The sequence below is a fragment of the Podarcis vaucheri genome (assembly GCF_965113315.1).
Source record: "Podarcis vaucheri genome assembly, chromosome: 9".
NCBI classification, from domain to species: domain Eukaryota; kingdom Metazoa; phylum Chordata; class Lepidosauria; order Squamata; family Lacertidae; genus Podarcis; species Podarcis vaucheri.
The window spans coordinates 2,121,473-2,146,134 of NC_138767.1; the positions used below are offsets into that span (position 1 = coordinate 2,121,473).

Here is a 24,662-nt window from a genome sequence, read left to right on the forward strand (position 1 = left end):
CCCGCTGGTAAGCGGTCCCTATTTATCTACTTGCACCCGGAGGTGCTTTCGAACTGCTAGGTTGGCAGGCGCTGGGACCGAACGACGGGAGCGCACCCCGCCGCAGGGATTCGAACCGCCAACCTTTCGATCGGCAAGCCCTAGGTGCTGAGGCTTTTACCCACAGCGCCACCTGCGTCCAACTTCCAACTTCCAAGTAATTAGGTAAAGGATTGTCCTATAAAACAATGTATTTGACAATGAAGATGTGCTACAACCACTATTTATGTGACCTCATCAAGTAACAAAACTAGAGGATGTTTGAAACTTTGTGGCAAGAGCTACATACAATTTCCCAACTAAATGGCTTCAACAATTTCAACACAGAAATTGCTTAAAGATACTATGTGGGCAGGGGAAAATCACAGAGCAGCAAGTAAAGTGCATTAACAGACCACCTGGTCCATTTCCCTGGCAGGACCCCCATCAAGTAAGTTGTCAAACTACCATCAGTCTCAGTAGCCTGCTATATTGGTGACTTACCAGTCTTTAGAAAATTCTTCTGAAGGTTTACCTACCACTGTTATCTAATATAATTTCATAGCCTTCCATCAGGAGATTCTAGCCTTGATATGTCCCAAAATCTTTTCTTTCTTAATTTATGATGAGTTAAAAAAAATATTTGGAATAACTTTTTTAAAAAGACCAGAGGCATTTCTGTTAAGTATTGTTGGCAGGGACATCCCAAATGCCTTTCAGGAGGTATTTTTATATGCAACGGCTGCAGCTCGGACTTTGGTGGCAAAGGGGTGGAAGGAAGAAAATGTCCCAACAATAACGGATTGGCATAAAAAGCTACAAGAATTTGCTAAAATTGTGCAGTTGACAAATAGCCTGAGAGGCAATTTAAAACAAAAATTTATGGAAAAGTGGGATAGATATAAGATATATGTTCAAAAATACAGTAAAGGTTCGCTATCTACGCTAGCATTCAATTGACGTTGGAGAGAGACTGAGTTGAGAAATAAGACAAAGGGTACATATTGATATAGGAATGTATTAGATAGAATGTAAAGAAATATCCAATAATAAGACTACATTCATTTGTAAAAAAGGAATATACAACAGGATAGATAGGAAGTCCAAAGTGTTAGTACATATATGATTTTGTAATATTTTGTCCTTGTTTTTTCTTTCTTTAGGTATATAATCTTTGTATACTTGCAGATAATTATATTATAATGAGCCTTGTAATGTAATATGATGTTTACCAATGTAACATAAGAACATTAATAAATAAAACTCAAAAGGGGGGGGCTTTTCTTTCTTAGACCGGACGTGTTACACACCAGAGGTGTCAACTTGTGCCCAAGATCGAGGTGGCCTAGCGTGTGTGTGACATTGTGCGCTCAGAACGCATCATGCTCATGTGAGGTCATGCACGTGACACGCATTACACATGCAAAGTCGCGTCACCAGGAGGGGCCCAGTGGGAAGCCCAGCACAGTGCGGCTTCAATGGCTAGCAATTCCTCCTCTCTCTCGCTCAGGAGGAGCCTGCACCCCATTTGGCTTCGCGCTTTGCCTCCTCCACCCCAACATTCAGGAGGCCTGGCCCCCTCCCAACAGATTTCGAGGGAGCCAAAGACACCTCAGCCCCATAAGAGTTGCTGCGCATGTTACAAGCAGTTAATGTTTTCAAACAGGCATTAAACAGAAATGCGAAGGCCCATAAAAATCCATGAGAAAACAGTTTACTTCACACACAATATTCTTCCAGCTTCCGCATCTAGTGAATTCCGCAAACTGATGAATCGGAAAATACACCAACACAATCGAGGAACAAACATGTAAAGGTTGATAAACCCATTTCTATTTGTGCAAACTTAATAAATACTTCATACATTTTATGCCTGTGTATAATGATGCACATCTGAAGAGGCCAAGTTTAACTGCATATGCAGAGTTACTGCTGGTACTTCAAAATAAAAAAAAAAATTTCAGTAGCACCTTAAAGACCAACTAAGTTAGTTCTTGGTATGAGCTTTCGTGTGCATGCACACTTCTTCAGATACACTGAAACAGAAGTTGCCAGATCCTTCTATATAGTGAGAAGGTGGGGAGGGGTGTTACTCAGAAGGGTGGTGGGAATGGGAGATAGGCAGATAGCTGAGATGAGCCTGTTGACGACTCTTAACGACTGTAATAGGTCTTACAGGAAAAGGCAAGGGGTGAGAAAGTGAGAAATGGCTTAGTCATGTATAATGAGGTAAGAATCCAATGTCTCTGTTCAGACCAGGTCTCTCCATTGTTTTAAGTTTGGTAATGAGTTTGGTAATGAGTTTGGTAATGAGTTACTGCTGAATTGCAACTCATTACCAAACTTAAAACGATGGAGAGACCTGGTCTGAACAGAGACATTGGATTCTTACCTCATTATACATGACTAAGCCATTTCTCACCTTCTCACCCCTTGCCTTTTCCTGCAAGACCTATTACAGTCGTTAAGAGTCGTCAACAGGCTCATCTCAGCTATCTGCCTATCTCCCATTCCCACCACCCTTCTGAGTAACACCCCTCCCCACCTTCTCACTATATAGAAGGATCTGGCAACTTCTGTTTCAGTGTATCTGAAGAAGTGTGCATGCACACGAAAGCTCATACCAAGAACTAACTTAGTTGGTCTTTAAGGTGCTACTGAAAAAAAAAATTTATTTTGACTATGGCAGACCAACACGGCTACCTATCTACTGCTGGTACTTCATGACATTATTTTCTGCTGAGGTTATCTGAGAATATGTGCAAGCTATTATACTGCACGTTATGCAAAAAGCTTTCCTGCTTTAAGCTCATGAAACATTAAGTTACAGTTTGGCAAATTTTGACAGCTCCCGTAACTTTGCATCTCTAGACTTGCGTGACAGAACCAGAAGGAGGGGGCAATAGGCAGCTAAGTGCTTCTGCTAGAGCCAGGACCCCTTGGGCAGCAGAGCAGAATTTTCCTCTCCTGGTGCATCCCCTAAATCTGTTCCAGGAGTTCCCTTAACCCCACAAAGGAGATTAGAGGAGGCTAGAGGGAAAACGATAGTGTCAGGGCTGCTACCCAGTCCCAGCTCACATAGGACCACGTTAGCCAGCGTTCACGTTAAAAGAGTCTTTATTGGGTTACAGGTTCCATTTCCAAACTGCAATGTGCAGCCCTACGTCTTCTATGTCAGACCGGCGAAGACCCGTCTGAGTCTCCGCCTCTAGCACACCAGCTTAATACCCTAGCCTTGCTCCACCTCCTGCGCCTTTCCTTCCGTCTCTGGGTCCTTCTGCCCCCCGGGGTCTCTTCTTTCCTACTCTCTTCTGACGCGGACCCCCCTGACCCTTCCGCCTCCTTGCAGCGGGCTTTGGGACCTGGCTCACTCTCCGGGCTGCTTACTGCGCCAGCTTCCGCTGCATTTGAACTTGGCGCGCGGGCCCAACTCTCTACCTTCCTCTTGATCGTTTCGTCGCTCCCCGAGGTGGGCGTGACTACTCCTGACTCATGCCCTCCCTCCTGCTGAAAGCCTCCGGAACCCGATGTCTGGTCCCCTTTCTCCCCGCTGCTCCCGGCTGGGCACGTGGGTCCCGATCTCCAACTGCTGCTCTCTGATCCCTCTCTGGACCCTTCTTCCTGGGGTGTCCCCCTGCTTTCCCCCCTTGCTCTGACCGCTGGCGCTCCCTTCTGGGAATCCTCGGACTCACTGGACAGGCTCGGTGCTCTCGGGTCGTCATCCCCACTCATCCTTCCTTCGTATTCCTCCCCCTCGCTCTCTGTCTCCTCCCTTCTCTGCGTCTCTGCTCCTGAACCCCTGACATCCATCCCCCCCTCGAAGCCCCCCTTCCCCCCTCCCCGCTTTCAGGTGTGGGTGCTGGGTGCTCCATCATCACGGGAGTGAATGCCGGATACAGTTCGCTCCCCGTCGCTGGCCGCCAACTGAAGACCTCCGAGTCTTCCTCCTCGCGTTCGTCAACGTTGATCTGCTCCGCCTCCATTTCAGTGCCACCGTGCTCGAACCCAAGATCCTCCCCGAACACGTCCATGTCAGTCTCTGCGTCGGTCGCTCGACCTGGCATCTCCAGCCACCTCCGGCGCCACTGCTCCTCTGGTCGATCGTCCCACCAATACGAGGTGTCTGACGCCGAACCCTCCGGTGACCCCTCTGGGGAACGGGTGCCCGGTGCGGGCTCCCCGTCCGAGTCGAATCCATGGAACGTGCTGGAGGAAAGTGTGGGCGTGAACAACCAGTCGTCGAAGAAGCCTGCTGGCATGGGTCTGTGTGGGAAAAGGGCATGAAACTCGTCCTTGAGCAGGGGTTCCTCCAAAGCGTAGTCTGGCACCCAGCTATTAGCACTGGCCCGGGTGCCCTCTCTGGCTAGGAGGTATTCTACTCCCTCTTCCCCCCATCTGGAGTCCAAAATCTCCGTGACTTCGTTGATGGGGTCCTGCTGTGGCAATCTCCCTGCCTCCGTCCGCTCCTGAGACGGACTCGGTGCCGTTCCTGGTTCCTGGAATCTGTGAGGTGCCTTGTAGGGAGTGAGCACCGACCTGTGGAACACCGGATGCATCCTGGAACCCTCCGGCAGCACCAGCCGGAAAGCTACTGGGTTGATCTGTGCTTCGACTTGGTATGGACCGAGTTGCTTGTGCCCTAACTTCTTCTTGGCTAACGATCTGGTCGGCACTGCGTGGGCTGCCAACCAGACCCAGTCTCCCACTCGAATCTCTTCGCCAACCCGCCTGTGCTTGTCAGCTTGCACCTTGTATGCGTGCTTCGCGAGCTCCAGCTGCCGTCGGAGTTGATCGTGGACCTCCTGCAACTCAGACGCGAAAGCGTCCGCCGTCTGCGGTTCCCCTTCCCCCACTCTCTCCAGTCCCGGGAAGGTTCTGGGATTCCTCCCATTGTTGGCGAAGAACGGCGTCACCCCTGTGGACACGTGCTTCGTGTTGTTGTAGGCGAACTCGGCGAGCGGCAGGTAATCCACCCACGTCGCAGGCTGTTGATTGGCATAGCATCTCAGGTACTGCTGCATGATGGCATTGACCCTCTCCGCTTGCCCGTTGGTCTGCGGGTGTCTCGCTGATGTCAGGTTGATCTTGATGTTCAGGAAGCCCATCAGCTTCTGCCAGAAATTCGAGATGAACTGGCGTCCGCGGTCGGACAGTATAGACCGCGGCAGCCCGTGCACTTTGAACACGTGATCTATGAACAGTTTGGCTGTTTGTTCCGCCGTGGCCACCTTCGCACACGGTATGAAATGTGCCATCTTGGTGAACAAGTCCACCACCACTAGTACAGCTGTCTTGCCTCTCGAGCTGGGTAGATCCGTGACAAAGTCCAGGGCCACCCTCTCCCACGGTTCAAACGGCGTTTGCAGCGGTTCCAGCAGTCCCGCCGGTGGTTTGTGCACCGGCTTGGCCCTCTGGCAGGTGTCGCACCTCGCGACGTAGTCCGCGACTTCCCCTCTCAGTCTGGGCCACCAAAAGTCCCTTGCGACTAATTCCACCGTTTTTTCTGTGCCAAAGTGTCCGGCCGTGGGTGCGTCGTGCAACTGTTGCAGTACCTTGGCGCGAAGTTCGTCTCCCGGCACGTACAGGGCCCCTTTACGTAAGAGCAAGCCGTCTCGTATCTGGAACTCGTCGCTCTTCGCCGTGCCCTTGTGCACCTCGGCCATCTTCGCCTGCGCGAATGAGTCGTCCTGCAACGCCCTCCGCACCGCATCCAGGTCTACTGTGGCTGAAGCGCACGCCCACGCTGTTGGCGCGAAGATGTGCATGGCTGCCGCTGGCGTCGCCTCTTCGAGGTATTGCGGTTTTCGGGACAGTGCATCCGCCATGATGTTGGTGTCGCCTGGGACGTACTCTATTCGGAAATCGAAGTCAGCAAAGAACTCTGCCCAACGTATCTGCCTCTGGTTCAGGAACTGCGCCGTGCGCCAGTGCTCCAGATTCTTGTGGTCCGTGCAGACTTGCACTGTGTGCTTGGCGCCGATCAGGAAATGCCTCCACGCTTTGAACGCTGCATGAATGGCCAGCAACTCCCTGTCCCAGATGGTGTAGTTCTGCTCCGACTTGCTGAGCTTTCTGGAGTAGAACGCTCCCGGCCTCCAGACCCCCTGCGGGTCTCTCTGCAGCAGGACAGCTCCCACGGCTCTATCGGACGCGTCTGTCTCTACCCGCATCGGTCTGCTGGGGTCGATATGCAGCAGTTGCTCTTCCGACGCGAAGAGACGCTTGAGAGCCTGAAAGGACTGCTCCGCCTGCTCCGTCCAGATGAATTTCTTTTTCTTGGAGCTTAGCGTGTCCGTAATAGCCGCCGTCTGCATCGCGAACCCCTTGATAAACTTGCGATAGAAGTTGGCGAAGCCCACAAACCGCTGGACCTCCTTCCGGTTGCGCGGGCTCTTCCAATCCAACACCGCGCGAACCTTGGCGCTGTCCATGGCTAGCCCCTTGTCCGACAACTTGTAGCCCAAGAAATCCACCTCCGTCGTGTCGAACTGGCACTTCTCCAGTTTGGCGTACAGTCTATGCTGCTGCAGCCTCTTCAGCACCTCCCGAACGTCTTGGTCATGTGCTTGCTGCGATTCGGAGAATATCAGGATGTCATCCAGGAAGCAGACGCACTTCTTGTAGAGGAGTCCCGCCAACACATGATGCATGAAAGCTTGAAAACAGTGAGAACCGTTTTGCAATCCAAACGGCATCACTCTGTATTCGTAGGTGCCCAGAGGCGTGAACATGGCTGTCTTCCACTCGCCTTCCCTCATGCGGATGAGATTGTACGCCCCTCGCAGGTCCAACTTGGTGAACACGCGTCCCTTGCGCACCGTCGCTAGGAGGTCGTCAATCCTGGGCATGGGGAAATCAGAGGGCTTGGTCATCTTGTTCAAGAGGCGAAAATCAACTACAAGTCTTTTTTGGGGCGTGTCTTTCTTCTTCACGAAGAAAACAGGACTGCCCCCTACTGCCTTGGACTCCCGGATGAAACCGCGCTCCAAATTGTGATCTATGAACTGTTTGAGTTCCTGTAGTTCGTCCTCAGACATGGAGTACAGCTTCCCTTTCGGCAGCGTCGCCCCTGGTAGGAGGTCAATCTTGCAGTCATACTGCCTGTGAGGGGGTAGCTTGTCCGCCTCCTTCTCGCAGAAGACCTCCAGAAAGTCCGCGTATTTGTGGGGGACTGCTTGCAACGTTCCCAACTGCAGCTGTGATTCCTCCTCCTCTCCCTCCTGTCTGGGCAGGATGCAGTGCTCGGCACAATAAGAAGAGCCGAAGATCAGCTGTCGCTGGTACCAAGCCAGTGTCGGACTGTGCCTGTCCAACCAACTCATGCCCAACACAATGGGCGTGTCCGACAGTCGGGTGACATTAAAACTGATGACTTCCCTGTGGTTACCAAGTCGCATCACCATTGGCGGCGTCTGCTTCACCACCTGCCCCCCCAGCAACTCTCTGCCATCCACTGTGACGACTTGCAGGGGCAGAGTGGCAGGCAGTAGCTGTATAGCGTGCTGCTCCACAAAATCCTGCGCTATAAAGTCTGCATTGCTTCCAGAGTCCACAGAAAGAGGCACGTCTGTAGTGATGCCATTGGGTAGCTGGAGAGATGCGGTGAGCTGCACTACTGGTTTGGGTGGGAGGGGGTCTGTGGGTTGCAAGATCACTGGGGACTGCTTCACTGATTCGTCTGGCTGGGCCCCAGTGCCTCTGCCTCCAGCCAGACATCGTCGTTTCTCTGCTGGGGTTCGCTGTGCTGCGTGGTTGCTATCACCGTTGCGGAGGCTGCAGTGTGCTTGGAGTTCCTCTGGGGACACTCTCTCGCCAAGTGCTGAGGGCTGTCGCAGATGTAACACTTCCGGTTCCCTCTAGGAGGCTTAGTCTTGACTGCTCCCGGTGCTGGGGCTCTGGTAGCTGACTGAGCCCTGGCGCCTCCCACCTCCATAGGTTCCACTCCCCCTCCTGGCGGAGGTGTGGATTGCGCACGCGCTGCTTCCCTGGGAACGAAAGAGAAACTTCTCGCTGCTTCGCGCCCTCCACGTCCTTCGTCTCTGCACCATGGACGTTCTTCCAGCCTCACCCCCACAGTCAGCGCCCTTTGGACCACCTCCTGCGTGCTCCGGGGCCTCTCCCCCCTCGCAATTTCGTCTTTAACAGCACTGCTGAGACCCTCCCAGAACAGGTCTCTGACTGGAGGTGAATCCCGGTCCCATTCCAAGGCACTGACCAGCGCAAAAAAGCGGGCGTGATACTGCCGTACGCTCGCCCTCCCTTGTCTCAGTCCATGTATCTCCCGTCGAGCAAGATCCACGTCAATGGTAGATAAAAAGCACGCATCCATCGCTTTGATAAAGGCATCTGCACTCTGAAGCGCCGGATCTTTATCCCTCCACAAATTGCGCAGCCACGCTTTAGAAGAAGAAGAAGAAGAGTTTGGATTTGATATCCCGCCTTTCACTCCCCTTCAGGAGTCTCAAAGCGGCTAACATTCTCCTTTCCCTTCCTCCCCCACAACAAACACTCTGTGAGGTGAGTGGGGCTGAGAGACTTCACAGAAGTGTGACTAGCCCAAGGTCACCCAGCAGCTGCATGTGGAGGAGCGGAGACGCGAACCCGGTTTCCCAGATTACGTGACTACCGCTCTTAACCACTACACCACACTTTCTCTTCCTCATCTCTAAAGTCTTTTGCCAGCAGTTGCAGTGCTCACATTACGTCTGCTCGAAAATTGGGGTACTGTTGCAAATTCCCATCGAAGTGAGCCACAAGCCCTCCTGCTCTCCATGCCAACCCAACCCCCTCCGGTCTGGGTCCCGGTTGCCCTTGCTTAACCAACGCTTCAAACCTGGCGTGGAGATCTCTGTAGGCGGCCGCAGCATCCTGCTCCCTTTTCTTGGATGCCAGTACCTCTGCGTTCAATTGGGTCACTGCCTGTTGCAGCGCTGAAATTTTTTCTGCTTCCGTCATCTCTGCCAACCTTTGTGAGCTTGCTCCCAAACACCAATTTTCTCCTCTCGCTGCTTCTGCCTCCGCTGCGAGGTATCAAGTGTCCGAAGCTACGTCAGACGGGTCTTACTGTCAGGGCTGCTACCCAGTCCCAGCTCACATAGGACCACGTTAGCCAGCGTTCACGTTAAAAGAGTCTTTATTGGGTTACAGGTTCCATTTCCAAACTGCAATGTGCAGCCCTACGTCTTCTATGTCAGACCGGCGAAGACCCGTCTGAGTCTCCGCCTCTAGCACACCAGCTTAATACCCTAGCCTTGCTCCACCTCCTGCGCCTTTCCTTCCGTCTCTGGGTCCTTCTGCCCCCCGGGGTCTCTTCTTTCCTACTCTCTTCTGACGCGGACCCCCCTGACCCTTCCGCCTCCTTGCGGCGGGCTTTGGGACCTGGCTCACTCTCCGGGCTGCTTACTGCGCCAGCTTCTGCTGCATTTGAACTTGGCGCGCGCGCCCAACTCTCTACCTTCCTCTTGATCGTTTCGTCGCTCCCCGAGGTGGGCGTGACTACTCCTGACTCATGCCCTCCCTCCTGCTGAAAGCCTCCGGAACCCGATGTCTGGTCCCCTTTCTCCCCGCTGCTCCCGGCTGGGCACGTGGGTCCCGATCTCCAACTGCTGCTCTCTGATCCCTCTCTGGACCCTTCTTCCTGGGGTGTCCCCCTGCTTTCCCCCCTTGCTCTGACCGCTGGCGCTCCCTTCTGGGAATCCTCGGACTCACTGGACAGGCTCGGTGATCTCGGGTCGTCATCCCCACTCATCCTTCCTTCGTATTCCTCCCCCTCGCTCTCTGTCTCCTCCCTTCTCTGCGTCTCTGCTCCTGAACCCCTGACAGATAGGCTCCAATGTTTAACCCAAAATCCATGCATCTACAAAAGTAATTACGCTGGATACCACCAACGTAAGATAGACACACATACTAACCAATGTAGGCCTGGCTGACAAAAAGCAGGCAACTTTTAAGGGAGTTGGGGAAAGGAAACTAAATTTTCTAGTTTTCTGTGAAACAAAAGTAGTTGTCACTCCAAATGTTCAGCCCCTGCAGCATTTTTGCGAAACTCATTCATATCGTTTTAAAACAAAGCAAATAACCACCTAGCTGAGAGCAGTGCAACATCCCCCAGCAATCTAAGGAATCAAATGCTGAACCTCTATCAGGCATTCCCCACAAGGAGCTCAAAGTGGCCTCCTTTGTTCTTCCCCTTCACTTCTCCTCGAAGAAAGCTGATGAGGAGGGTTAAGCAGCAAGAGAGAGACTGGACCAGGGCCACCCATTGCGCTTCATGGAGAAACAGCAGCGCTAATCTCGGTCCTCCCATCCTAGTCCAACGCAATAACCCAATGTGTTTTATCTCAACGTATCCATTTCTAAACATATTTTACATTTTTTAATGTGTTCTAAGATGCTTGGAGACCTTTGGGTAACACCAATCAATACTACTAACACTTTCCCAAACTATTATTATCATATGTGTTTTGGTACTGCACCATAAAATTCAGATAAATGCAAAATCTGAAGTATATAAGTATGTTTCAATCTGTGTTTCAGTCAGGGACGTGAGAATTGGGTTAGTCTGCTTAAGAATGCAGAGCAGGGGCAAATTCACCTCTAGACCTGTGCAGAATTGTGATTAAGGGTAAAGGGGAACCCTGACCATTAGGTCCAGTCGTGACCGACTCTGGGGTTGCGGCGCTCATCTCGCTTTATTGGCCGAGGGAGCTGGCGTACAGCTTCCAGGTCATGTGGCCAGCATGACTAAGCTGCTTCTGGCAAACCAGAGCAGCGCGCGGAAACGTTGTTTACCTTCCCGCCAGAGCGGTACCTATTTATCTACTTGCAATTTGACGTGCTTTCGAACTGCTAGGTTGGCAGGAGCAGGGACCGAGCCATGGTAGCTCACCCCGTTGCGTGGATTCGAACCACCGACCTTCTGATCAGCAAGTCCTAGGCTCTGTGGTTTAACCCACAGCGCCACCGCGTCCCTTAGTATTGGGATTAGAGCTGCACAATTTTGTTGCCACCTTGTGGCCTAAATTAGCAGTACTATTCATTTTAATGAAGTCCACCATAAATTCATGGTCTTGTTTCTGAGCTGGGGCTGATGCTGCAACAATGGTGGATATTTGCAGATCTTCTATCTTCAAATATCCACCATAGTTGCAGCATCAGCCCCAGCTCAGAAACAAGACTTTTTAAAGAAACATGTAGCAGCTACTTGTTGGATTTTCCAAGGGGACACACAATAAAACACTGTAGTGCTTTCTGTTCAGTGTTCTAACCCAGTTTTAGGATACAGTGGTACATTGGGTTAAGTACTTAACTCGTTCCAGAGGTCCGTTCTTAACCTGAAACTGTTCTTAACCTGAAGCACCACTTTAGCTAATGGGGCCTCCTGCTGCTGCCACGCTGCCACAGTACGATTTCTGTTCTCATCCTGAAGCAAAGTTCTTAACCCGAGGTACTATTTCTGGGTTAGCAGAGTCTGTAACCTGAAGCGTATGTATCCCGAGGTACCATTGTACTCCATTCCCACACACAGCATAGAATCACAGAATTGTAGAGTTGGAAGGGACATTTGAGGGTCATCTAGTCCAGCCCCCTGCAATGCAGTAATCTCAATTAAAGAATCCCCGATAGGTGCCCAAGCAGCCTCTGCTTAAGAACCTCCCATGAAGGAGAGTCCATTACTTTCTGAGGAATTCCGTTCCACAGTGCTTACCGCCAGAAAGTTCTTCCTGGTGTTAATTCAGAATCTCCTCTCTTGTAACTTGAAGCAATTGTTTTGGGTCCTACTCTCCAGAGCAGCAAAAAGCAAGCTTGCTCCATTTTCCATGTGAAAGCCCTTTAGATATTGGAAGATGGCGATCAAATCCTATGAATTACTCTCTCCTTTGAAGCGGGCCAAATGCATTTTAAGACAAGATTTTGTTGTCTGAAAATATGCAGTTTGAGGACTTTTAAAGGCCATTTAAAGACATACAAAAACAATCAAATCAAAGAATCATTTCTGCACCCAGAGGGCTATCGTCACTGAGAAAAGCATACAGGTCTTTTTGTTGCTTGTGAATGACCTCTTGCCTCTCTTATCTAGCGATGTCTATTTTCAACTTTTAAGACCCAAAGAGCCACAGCATCATTTAGCACAGTTCCAGGGAAAGAAGGGAACTCATTTTCTGCCTTTCGCTGCTGCCTTATAAGCCTGTTTCTAGCATTCAGTTGCCACATGGCCACCACTTCCACCTACTGAACTATGAATAGCATGACTGGTATAAGGCAGGTGCCTTCACTGCATCCCTTTGGGTGCTTGCTTTTGTTGTGGCATTCTCTCACAATCAAGCGGTGTATACATTTCGTGAAATGAACCAATGAAATGAAGTGTGGGAAATTGCAGTCAAATATAACTAGCAAGTTTAAGACTAGATAATGCACGAAAGGGTTGAGACCACAGTATTCCAAGACTCAGTTGGTCACCTGGAAGGAAGTTAATTTTCCTCCTTTGTTCATTCTCTTTCACCGTGTGAACTCACCGAGATAGGACATGGTCAGACTGCACATGCAGAAATGTCTTTCTTTATTCTCTAAACCCAAAATTTCAACCTGTGTTATATCCCACTACAGCACTGGAAATATGGGAAGGTCTCTGTATGAATGTAACACCTTTAGGGAAAGGAACACAGGTGCTCAAGGCAAAACCAAGTTACCGCAAGGATCAAATGTTGACCAATTCTAAAGAAGTTCAATTCTTTAGAATTGATCAGACTGCACATGCAGAAATGTCTTTCTTTATTCTGTAAATTCCCTAGATCAAGGGAAGTAATAGTGCCACTGTATTCTGCTCTGGTCAGACCTCACCTGGAGTACTGTGTCCAGTTCTGGGCACCACAGTTCAAGAAGGACACTGACAAACTGGAACGTGTCCAGAGGAGGGCAACCAAAATGGTCAAAGGCCTGGAAACGATGCCTTATGAGGAACGGCTGAGGGAGCTGGGCATGTTTAGCCTGGAGAAGAGGTTAAGGGGTGATATGATAGCCATGTTCAAATATATAAAGGGATGTCACATAGAGGAGGGAGAAAGGTTGTTTTCTGCTGCTCCAGAGAAGCTGACACGGAGCAATGGATCCAAACTACAAGAAAGAAGATTCCACCTAAACATTCGGAAGAACTTCCTGACAGTAAGAGCTGTTCGACAGTGGAATTTGCTGCCAAGGAGTGTGGTGGAGTCTCCTTCCTTGGAGGTCTTTAAGCAGAGGCTTGACTACCATATGTCAGGAGTGCTCTGATGGTGTTTCCTACTTGGCAGGGGGTTGGACTCGATGGCCCTTGTGGTCTCTTCCAACTCTAGGATTCTATGATTCAATTCAGTAAGTTACCATACATTGAAAATGAAGGTCTTGAGACCCATTTCCACTAGCGAATGAGGTTTTGATCTGGGGAGTGCAAACCACATGCCAAGAAGTGAAACATTCAGTTACACCCTAGAAGCCACAGGAAATTTCTTCACAGATTTTATGGGCTCTTAACTTAGCTTGGCAGATTTTGCAGGACTGTACTATGAACATAGTAAATTATATGGAGTCAAGAGAGCTGATCCATCTAGTGCAGTATTGCCTATAATAACTAGCAATGGCTTGCTAGGGCTGTCTTCCTGCCCTATCTTGAAATACCAGGGATATACAAGGCAGATGCTCTATTCCTAAGCTATGGCCTTTCTGTACAGTATAATATGCTAAAAACGGAGTACTAGGAGCACCAGACCCATGTTGATAACCAAAGCCGGTCCTGTTCTGGCCCTATGTTTAACGGTATGTGAAGCTCCCCGAACGCCTTCCCTTCCCCCCTCACGGCTTCCCCTCACGCATTGGGGGGGAGGGGGGCCCTGGCGGCGGAGCCCGAGGCCTGAGGGACTCTGAGAAGCGGCTTCTTCGCGGGCGCCGAGGCCTCCCTCCCCTTCCTCCTCCTCCCCCGCCGGGACCCCGCTCCTCCTGCCCCCCGCCGCCGCTTCACCTCCGCCGGGCTGGGCCTCGGGTCCCGCCTGCGCGGAGGGAGAGACGCTCGAGCTGCTGCCGCTCCTTCCTCTTCCTCCTCGGCCCCTGCTCTGAGGGGAACTAGCGACACGGACGGCGGCGCCGGGCTGCGCATGCGCGCCCGGGTGGTTCCCGGATGGGGACGAGCGAGCATTCCAGCCAGCCAATCCGCTGGCGGGGAGGGGGGGTATTTAAACTGAGGCGGCAGCCGGAGAACTTCCTTTTGGCTCGCGGCCTCCGCTAGAGGAGGTTTAAGAGAACCCCCGGCCCCGCTGTGTCGCTGCAGCCTCTGAGGAGAGGGAGCGCCTGACCGGAGAGAGCGGGCCCAGAAAGTACCGTACTTTTATTAATGCCTTGTATAAGACTCCCCCAATTTTGGGGGACTAAGAATTTCAAAAATGAGGGGAGATTCCCCGCCGCGGTCGCTGAGGGGGTCTTTGCAGCCCCCGCTTTGAGCAGAGCTGCCCACTTTGCCCTTTACTTGTGAGGAACCCTATTCAGAATAAGGGAATTTCCCTTTTAAAAAAGGAAAACGTTGGCAGCTATGGCTTGGGCCTCTCGCCCTTCTTTGCTTCCTTCCCCCCTCCTAGACTAGCCGCCTGAGAAACACTTTTTATCCAAATGCGATTTTGGTTTTAAACGCAGTGTAAGGTAGTCTCTGTGGGAGTATATTGTATTTAATTATGGGGTATCAGAGTTTGGGGGGGTTAACCAGGCTGGGATAGCAGGCTTGTTGGTTTCTGAATGTCTAAGTGCTATATTGTTCTTATTTTAATGGAATTTAGAAACTTACGGTCTGAGATGTACTTGATTTAAACGTAATTTAATTGATTAATTTTATCTTGTTATACCTGTGTTGCTGTATGATGTATTGAATATGGGCCTATGGCCGTAATAAACTATCTATCTATCTTCTGAATGTCTGATGTAGACTTTTTCCATTTCGTTGTTCTGTATGGGACAATGACTATAAGGATGATCGTATCCTGTGTCTCGGTCCAGCCTCAGACTCACCGGGAGTGTAAAAGCATGTGGGAGACGTGTCTCCCACTCCCCTCCTCCAGGGACTGGGGGAAAGGCACTAATTGTTGTTGTTGTTGTTTAGCTTTTCCCCCTCCATGTTTTGTTGTTGTTTAGTCGTGTCTGCCTCTTCGTGACCCCCTGGACCAGAGCACGCCAGGCACTCCTGTCTTCCACTGCCTCCCGCAGTTTGGTCAAACTCATGCTGGTAGCTTCGAGAACACTGTCCCACCATCTCGTCCTCTGTCGTCCCCTTCTCCTTGCGCCCTCCATCTTTCCCAAAGCGCCAATTTAGGAGGTCGTTAAAAATAGGGGAAAGCCACCCACATGCGCGGTGGGATCGGGCATACCCAGGTCTTCCCAAACCTTGTGGGTAGGACTTTGCAGATGCTCCCTGCCTGCCAGAAGGGAGCAGCTTTCAGCACAGGTAAAGGTAAAGGGACCCCTGACCGTTAGGTCCAGTTGTGGCCGACTCTGGGGTTGCAGCGCTCATCTTGCTTTACTGGCTGAGGGAGCCGGCATACAGCTTCCGGGTCATGTGGCCAGCAGGACTAAGCCGCTTCTGGCAAACCAGAGCAGCGCATGGAAACACCGTTTACCTTCCCGCCAGAGCGGTACCTATTGATCTACTTGCACTTTGACATGCTTTCGAACTGCTGGGTTGGCAGGAACAGGAGCTCACCCCGTCGCGGGGATTTGGACCGCCGACCTTCTGATCGGCAAGTCTTAGGCTCTGTGGTTAAACCCACAGCGCCACCCGCATCCCTAATTAATCAGCCATTTGCCTCAGTGCCTCACGCCCCACAATAGCTTCAATTAGATTTATTTTTAACTGTACAATGCCATCCATAGAAATGCACCAAGGCTGTTCCCGCTTCAATTTTCCATTTCCATCCCCTTTAAAAAAATATTTAAAACAAATTAAACATTTGTAAGTGAAAATATTTCCAAGTCCGTCCCTCCCCTGCAAACTTTCTGCATTCCCAATGCAACTCTTTACCATCAGCATTTATGCTGAAACAAACTGGCAAGGAAAATATAAAAAGCTTGTGGCTTTGTAATAAGTCCAGACAAATGATAAAATAATCCTGGATATCAAAGAACACACTGTTTATTTACAGAGTTGTTTCTCTTGTGCATCAGAACCATCAGTTCCCATAGAAAATTCATAGAATCATAGAATCATAGAGTTGGAAGAGACCACAAGGGCCATCGAGTCCAACCCCCTGCCAAGCAGGAAACACCATCAGAGCACTCCTGACATATGGTTGTCAAGCCTCTGCTTAAAGACCTCCAAAGTAGGAGACTCCACCACACTCCTTGGCAGCAAATTCCACTGTCGAACAGCTCTTACTGTCAGGAAGTTCTTCCTAATGTTTAGGTGGAATCTTCTTTCTTGTAGTTTGGATCCATTGCTCCGTGTCCGCTTCTCTGGAGCAGCAGAAAACAACCTTTCTCCCTCCTCTATGTGACATCCTTTTATATATTTGAACATGGCTATCATATCACCCCTTAACCTCCTCTTCTCCAGGCTAAACATGCCCAGCTCCCTTAGCCGTTCCTCATAAGGCATCGTTTCCAGGCCTTTGACCATTTTGGTTGCCCTCCTCTGGACACGTTCCAGTTTGTCAGTGTCCTTCTTGAATTGTGGTGCCCAGAACTGGACACAGTACTCCAGGTGTGGTCTGACCAGAGCAGAATACAGTGGCACTATTACTTCCCTTGATCTAGATGCTATACTCCTATTGATGCAGCCCAGAATTGCATTGGCTTTTTTAGCTGCCGCGTCACACTGTTGGCTCATGTCAAGTTTGTGGTCAACCAAGACTCCTAGATCCTTTTCACATGTACTGCTCTCAAGCCAGGTGTCACCCATCTTGTATTTGTGCCTCTCATTTTTTTTGCCCAAGTGCAATACTTTACATTTCTCCCTGTTAAAATTCATCTTGTTTGTTTTGGCCCAGTTCTCTAATCTGTCAAGGTCGTTTTGAAGTGTGATCCTGTCCTCTGGGGTGTTAGCCACCCCTCCCAGTTTGGTGTCATCTGCAAATTTGATCAGGATGCCCTTGAGTCCATCATCCAAGTCGTTGATAAAGATGTTGAATAAGACCGGGCCCAAGACAGAACCCTGTGGCACCCCACTAGTCACTCTTCTCCAGGATGAAGAGGAACCATTGATGAGCACCCTTTGGGTTCGGTCAGTCAGCCAGTTACAAATCCACTGAGTGGTAGCATAGTCAAGACCGCATTTTACCAGCTTCTTTACAAGAATATCATGGGGCACCTTGTCAAATGCCTTGCTGAAATCAAGGTAGGCTACATCCACTGCGTTCCCTTCATCTACCAGGCTTGTAATTCTGTCAAAAAACGAGATCAGGTTAGTCTGACATGACTTATTTTTCAGAAATCCATGCTGACTATTGGTGATCACAGCATTCCTTTCTAGGTGCTCACAGACTGTTTGCTTAATGATCTGTTCCAGAATCTTCCCTGGTATTGATGTCAGACTGACTGGGCGGTAATTATTTGGGTCCTCTCTTTTCCCCTTTTTGAAAATAGGGACAACATTTGCCCTCCTCCAGTCTGCCGGGACTTCGCCTGTTCTCCAGGAATTCTCAAAGATGACTGCCAGTGGTCTGCATTTGTCTGCCCTTTCTTACAAAAAATATACATATATATTATTTAAAAATATACTTTTCAGTCCCTCCCCCCTCCCATTTTTCTTTTTTACCTAATGTCATCCGCTCTTCCTCAGTAGCATGTTGAACACCTTCCGACCTGAGGGGCTCATCTTCCAGCGTCATAACTTTTATATGCCTGTTGTTTTTGTCCATGGAGTTTTCTTGTTGAAACAATAGGTTTATTAACGTAATTTTTTTAATTTTTTTTTTGGAAAGGATAGGAAGTCAAGTTTATGTACAAAATTATTGTAGGAAGACTTATATTCTTTTGTTGGATTTTTGCTTTGACAAAATTGATGTAAAATAAGGAAGATACATCTTTGATTTATAGATGTAATTATGGATAATAAAGCATGTCTTTTTTAAAAAAAATGTCCCCAGATTCATTGAAAAAAATATGGTAACCATACCCAAGGGTCATCCAGACCAACCCCTGGCCATGCAGGAATGTCGACGTCACCATAAAGACCCTCATGGTGCCTCACCACAGGGCGGGGGTGAGTGCAGAAGGTGGAGAAACAGCAGCTGAGTGAGGGCTAAGCCCAGGAAGCCCTCCTGCATTCAGCAGAGACAGCCCCACAGTGCTCTTTGGCTGCAGCTTCTCCCCCTTCCTGACCTCCATGCACCAGCTGAGGCTCCCTCTGTAAGCCATCCCACCCCCCAAGGCCAAGAAGAGAAGAGGAGCCAGCGTGGTGTAGTGGTTAAGAGCAGTGGACTCGTAATCTGGGGAACCGGGTTCGCGTCTCTGCTCCTCCACATGCAGCTGCTGGGTAACCTTGGACCAGTCACACTTCTCTGAAGTCTCTCAGCCCCACACACCTCACAGAGTGTTTGTTGTGGGGGAGGAAGGAAAAGGAGAATGTTAGCCGCTTTGAGACTCCTTTGGGAAGTGATAAAGCGGGATATCAAATCCAAACCCCTCCTCCTCCTCCTCCTCCTCCTCCTCCTCCTTCTTCTTCTTCTTCTTCTTCTTCTTCCTCCTCCTCCTCCTCTTCCAGGTGACATGGTGCTTCACGAAGCCAAATGAAACCCACCCACCTTCAAAAATCACAACATACTAATTCCATTCCCACTTTAAAAAAAAAATTGCAAAGGAAAGAGAGTCCTGTAATACTCCCAGGAAAGTCCCTAGTGGGAAGGGGTCTCAGCTGTCCCAGCTCATCCTCTCTTCCCAAGCAACAGGGATGAAGAGGGGGAATCTGATAACCCTGACATTCCTAAGCTGTTCAAAGAACCACATGTCCCCGATAGACAGCTGAAACTACACAATAGTACCCAGGCTATACACGGACATTTGCCTAATGCTCCTAAAACTTACGATTCAACTGGTGCCCAGATACTTACCCTTACACTGGAGGACCAACTTTCCCTACTACACCCCTGGCAAAACAGGACAAATGAGGTCCCTGATTATGAAGTTGGTTCTTCGCTAACCAGTGATCCCCACTTTGCAGCACATGCCTCCTTAATACTCCCAAAGGCACAGAAGGAATTAATAGCCTCTCAACCATCCCATGAGGGAAAGAGGGACTGACAACCAACAGGCCACCCTCTTTACCTGGAATGTAGCTGGATGGGCTGCATCCGTCAGGGATACTTGTCCCACTGACTTTTTATCTCAACATCACACCTTTTGATTCAGGAGACCTGGACCAGGGATTAAATATATCATTAAAGGGACATCTTTCTTTTATAAGGAAGGCTAACACTGGGCTTGGGATCACCATTCTTGAGGAGCGAGGCAGGTATGGCTTTGGGGGCAGATACAATAGGCGAAGGAGCTTGAGATGCAGAGATGCTCGAACCCCTTCCCATCTGCGCCCCATCCTTTAGAGATGAAGGTAGGGTGAGCAGGGATTACCTACCTCTGTCACTGGTGTTGCCCAATGCCAGGTCTATAGGCCATAAAACCGCTACCCTACGAGACTTTTTCACCTTGCAGGGTGTTGACCTGGCTTGTGTGACAGAGACCTGGGTGCACGAAGGTGAAACAGTTGCCTTCCATGAGATGGCACCCCTTGGGTTTCTCCGTCCTTCACCAGTCACGGACTGTAGGTCGAGGGGGAGGGCTAGCACTGTTAGTTCGGGAGGATTGCTCTTTCAGGGCTCTGCCAGCACCATCGATGTCCGGAATTGAATGTGTTGGCCTGGTGTGGGGCACCAAGGAGAGCTTGGCTGTCTGGCTGGTGTACCAACCACATAGCGTACCGGCAGCCACCCTGTCAGGCCTGTTGGAGGTGGTGGCAGACTGGGACTTGGAGTTCCTAACCTATTGGTTTTGGGAGACTTCAACGTTGCATGCTCGCGACAGAGGCTCAAGAACATCTTATAGGACACTTAGGAAAGCCTATGAGATGGCAGTGAAAGCTGCTAAGAAGTCCTACTTTTCAGCTTCCATTGCATCCGCTAGCTCTCGACTGGCACAACTTTTTAGAATAATTAGGTCGTTAACGTCCCCAGAGGGACAGCCAAATTTAAATATGAATTTGACTCATAGCTGTGAGGCATTTGCGAGCCTTTTTGCAGAGTGTCTTGCTGCTCCGCCGTGGCCTCCCTGCCAATTTGGATACAATAACAGAACTGGAGACCCCTCGACTGTCCTCTGGTCCAGTATTGGACCACTTCGATAGGATACCCCCAGCCAATGTGGACAGACTCCTCCTAGCTGGAAGGCCCACCACTTGCCTCCTTGACCCGTGCCCGTCCTGATTAGAGCGTGTCCAGATGAGGTGCGGATCCCCCTGGGTTATCATCAATTTGTCCCTCGGCTTGGGGACATTCCCAGGGGAGTTGAAGGAGGCAGTGGTGCGTCCGCTCTTAAACAAAAAACATCATCAGATCCTTTAGATCTATCCAATTACCGCCCGGTTTTGAACCTTTTGTACCCAGGCAAGGTAATTCAGAGAGCGGTTGCTGAACAGCTTAGTAGGTTTCTGGATGAAACATCGGCTTTGGATCCATTTCAGTCTGGCTTCCTTCCTGGTTATGGGACTGAGACTGCTGTGGTCGCCCTAACAGACGACCTCCGTAGACAGCTGGATCGAGGTGTGTCGGGACTGCTGATTCTTTTAGATTTGTCAGTAGCCTTCGACATGGTCGACCACGAACTTTTGGACCACCGCCTTGCCGACGTAGAGATTCAGGGCACAGTCTTACAATGGCTGCACTCTTTCCTTTCAGGTCAGGGACAGAGGGTGGCGCTAGGGGAGCTGTCGCGGCACCCCTTGGTGTGTGGAGTGCCGCAGGGCGCAATCCTCTCTCCGATGCTTTTTAACATTTTTATGCACCCCCTTGTCCAGAATTTTGGGCTGGGTTGTCATCAATATGCTAATGACACCCAGCTTTATCTGTTGATGGACGGCCATCCTGACTCAGCCCCGGACACAATGACCAGATGCTTGGAAGCTGTGGCTGGATGGTTGAGTGGGAGCCGGTTGAAGTTAAATCATTCAAAGACAGAGGTTCTCCGGCTGGGTCGAGATGACATGGGGTTGGGAGGCCAACTCCCATCTCTTGCGGGGGCTCAATTAGTGCCAGCGCCTTCCATCAGGAGTTTGGGTTTAACCTTTGACTCCTCTCTCTATGGTTGCAGCTACAGCAAAGGCAGCATTTTTTCACCTTCGCCTTACTAAGCAGCCGGTTCCTTACCTTTCTCGCCCTGATCTAGCCACAGTAATCCAAGTGACGGTCTCCTCCAGGCTCGATTATTGTAACTCGCTCTACACAGGGCTGCCCTTGAAGCTGACCCAGAAACTCCAGCAGGTGCAGAATGCCACTGCAAGGCTCCTTACGGGGTCCTTGCCATAGGACTACATTCATCCAGTACTATACCATCTGCACTGGCCCCCGCTGGAGTACAGGGTCAGGTTTAAGATGCTGGGTTTAACCTTTAAAGCCCTATACGTCCTAGAACCCTCGTACTTACAGGACTGCCTCTCCTGGTATGCCCTGCAGAGGACCTTACAGTCCACAAATAATAGTATCTTGGAGGTCCCAGGTCTCAAAGAGGTTAAACTGGCCTCAGCCAGGGCCAGGGCCTGGGCCTTTGCGGCTTTGGCCCCATTCTGGTGGAATGCTTTATTGCGGGAGACCAGGGCCCTGCAGGACTTGACATCCTTCTGCAGGGCCTGTAAGATGGAGCTGTTCTGCATGGCCTTCGGTCCGGGCCCAATTTGACCTCCCTCTATGGAACCCTGTAAGTTACCTCTTTGGCCCTTTTATTGGCTCATGTGGGATCAACATGGATAGCTGGCCCTGATGAATACTTGAGGTTCCCAACCCCTATGGTTGTAATTCATGGGCAGTTACTTAATTTTATCCTGATTCTAATTTTTAAACTGTATTTTAATCAATTGTTTGATTGTGTTTTAATGTATTTGATATTTGATGTTAGCTGCCCTGAGCCCGGTCTTGGCCGGGCAGGGCGGGGTATAGATAAAAATTTACTTCTTTACTACTTACAGGTGGTGGTGGGAGCAGCAGGTTGAAGTGGCCTTCCCCACGGGCAAAAGGAACCCCAGGATGACCCCACAGCTTGGGGGCTACTGCCTACCATGGTCTTGGATTCAAACAGAAATCAAGCCTGGTCTCACTGCGTGTCGAGGCCCCGGGCCCTTAAGCCCCCTTAGATAATAAAAAAACAGACACAAATATTTAGGTTAATGGGATAAAATGGGCCACAACTTTATTGGTTACACACGTGAGCGGTTTGTCTTAGGCACTGGGTGAAAGAAGACTATATCATGACTCCTGCCCATCTGCAGGGAGCCTCCTAAGAATAAACCACCGGTAGAGGGAGCCCTATGATATACATCAAATCGTGGCACCCCCAGGGTCCCTGAAGGGGTTGTGGCATGGCCTTAGCCCACGCCCAGGCTTTGGACAGGCACCACACACCCGGATCCCTTTAACGGGATACCCTTAACGAGGAGGGGCAGGCGGAGGCTACAATCTCCCCTCCCATAAACAAGACTTACCCAATGCCTAACCGCCACTCAAGCCCCAAAGGATCGCTGCTAACACCCTCACACCTGCAGCCAATCCCTAATGCCCTTGACGATATCAACCAGCCAAACATCACTTCCCAAATCGGAAAGGTGAACGCCGTCATTATGAAACAACTCCTCCTGCTTGTAAGTAATGTTGGGGTGTCGTATCACCCGTCCATTCAAGAGCTGCACCTCATATCCCACCCTACGATTAATAGCTTTCCTGGCCTTGTCGATTCTGTGCGGGCGGGAGCAATCTCGCCAATACCGCCTCACCAGCATTTCAGACCAGATTAAGGTCATGTCTGGGAACAAAACAGCCAGTTTAGCAAAGTCCTCTCTCATGCTTATGTTTAGGTCATTGCCGTTCCTTTGACCCAGGTCGTTCTCTCCAAGTTGAACAATCAGAGCGTTGGGGGGGCCATGCAAGGCAGCTCTGGCCATCACGATTGGCATAAGCTCCTCCCATTTCAAGTCACACCTTGTGACCCAGGAGACACTGACATTTTCAGGAAGCCCTAGGCAGCTACCCAAGCCAGTATTGATGGCACGCACATGGGCCCAGTGGATAATACAGTGTCCTACGATCCATATGTTTATCTCGGGGCAACCTGAAAATAAAGGAGTGCAGAGCATGATTACCATGGGTTCTTGCAGATATACCTTCTATATGCATCAGACTTCCAGCATCCCATATCCTTGATTCTGTCGGTTGGCACACCCCAATGGGCAGACATCATGGCAGCACCAATCCTAAAGGAATGCACAGCAAGATCCACAGCCGGGAGACCACAGGCCTGGAGAGCTTTCCGCATCACGCGGGTAAACTGGTGTTGAGCCAGGCGAGAGCGATCTTGGTGAATAAGGAAGGGGCCCGGACCAGGACGCCTGAAGCAGGGGTATCTCCTGGCATCCTTTACGGGACACGGGCCCTTGTGCTCTGATGCCGAGAGTCTGATAAGGGCTCCTTTCCCTGATTTTAGATTGTTGGATGCATATTACCAATTCTAAGACAAATTTATGTCCTCTAACAGTAACCCCCTGGAGGAAATGCCTGGCTCACCCTCATTGACAACTTCGCCCACTCTGAGGGCCCCAAATAATGCTATGACATATACTGCCAAGACAGGCGAGACTTGTATTTTAACCAGCAAATGACTGTTAAAACCCTACAGATATGGTAAAGGAGGTCAAAAGTGATCGTTTTTCTACTCTCCGTGTTTGGTGGTTGAAGTCTACCCCAACATTCATCGCCCTACATACCATAAATGCTGTGCAGGGTTCAACAGAAAATACATTTGCTGAAGAAGGCAAGAGCAGCAGATTGGATGGATAATGTTTTAGCCATGCGACCTAGCCTCCAGAGGTGCACAAGGCAATACGTGATCCTCCGCAGGAGGCTGGCAAGGTCTGAGTTAGATTTTGTGCGGAAAGCAATAAAATCGGACCACGCCTTTTTGTAGGATCTAAGCATGGATGGTGCAAGAGCCAGATACTCCCTGCATCACGTCAAGCTTCCAAAAAATGCTCTGGTAACTGCTGGGGCTCGGGCGCTAAAAATGGAAAACTATCCATCTGGAACTGAGATAATGCGTCAGCCATGTTGTTATTAACCCCCGGGATAAATTTGGTGGGGAAAACGATGTTCAGACCCAAACACAACAGGACAAAGGAGCAGAGTACTGAGATACTCTAGCAGTCCTGTGCCTAGTGCGTGGGGGAGAAGCACCAGAAGCTTGCTTCTTGTTGGCAGGCATAGCAAACGATAAAAGACAGCTGCGTATACACAAGATTGCAAACCACTGAGGTCAATAATGTCTACACTGGCAGGCAGCCCGCCTGAATCAAATATTGTCCTCACAGACTGGCAGCAACACCAATCAATGTTGCCTACAATGGGCAGCATGAACCAGGGAGCGCGGCTTAGTATCAATAAAGTCTA

The 24,662-nt window shown here is 50.1% G+C and overlaps 1 protein-coding gene and 1 long non-coding RNA gene across 10 annotated transcripts in view; one reads left to right on the forward strand and one right to left on the reverse strand.

Moving 5' to 3' along the window:
* Positions 1–24,662, reverse strand: part of LOC309539891 (uncharacterized protein) — a 108,346-nt gene that overhangs the window by 40,126 nt on the left and 43,558 nt on the right. The window contains exon 11 of one of the 9 annotated variants that reach the window (XM_082236273.1): positions 22,385–23,331. The exons of the other annotated variants lie outside the window; for them this stretch is intronic. Coding sequence (XP_082092399.1) covers positions 22,757–23,331 — 575 coding nt within the window. The 3' untranslated portion in view covers positions 22,385–22,756. Of the gene's footprint in view, positions 1–22,384; positions 23,332–24,662 lie in introns of those variants that run through there. 9 annotated transcript variants of the gene reach the window in all.
* Positions 1–24,662, forward strand: part of LOC309540165 — a 69,794-nt gene that overhangs the window by 40,012 nt on the left and 5,120 nt on the right. The window lies entirely within an intron of this gene.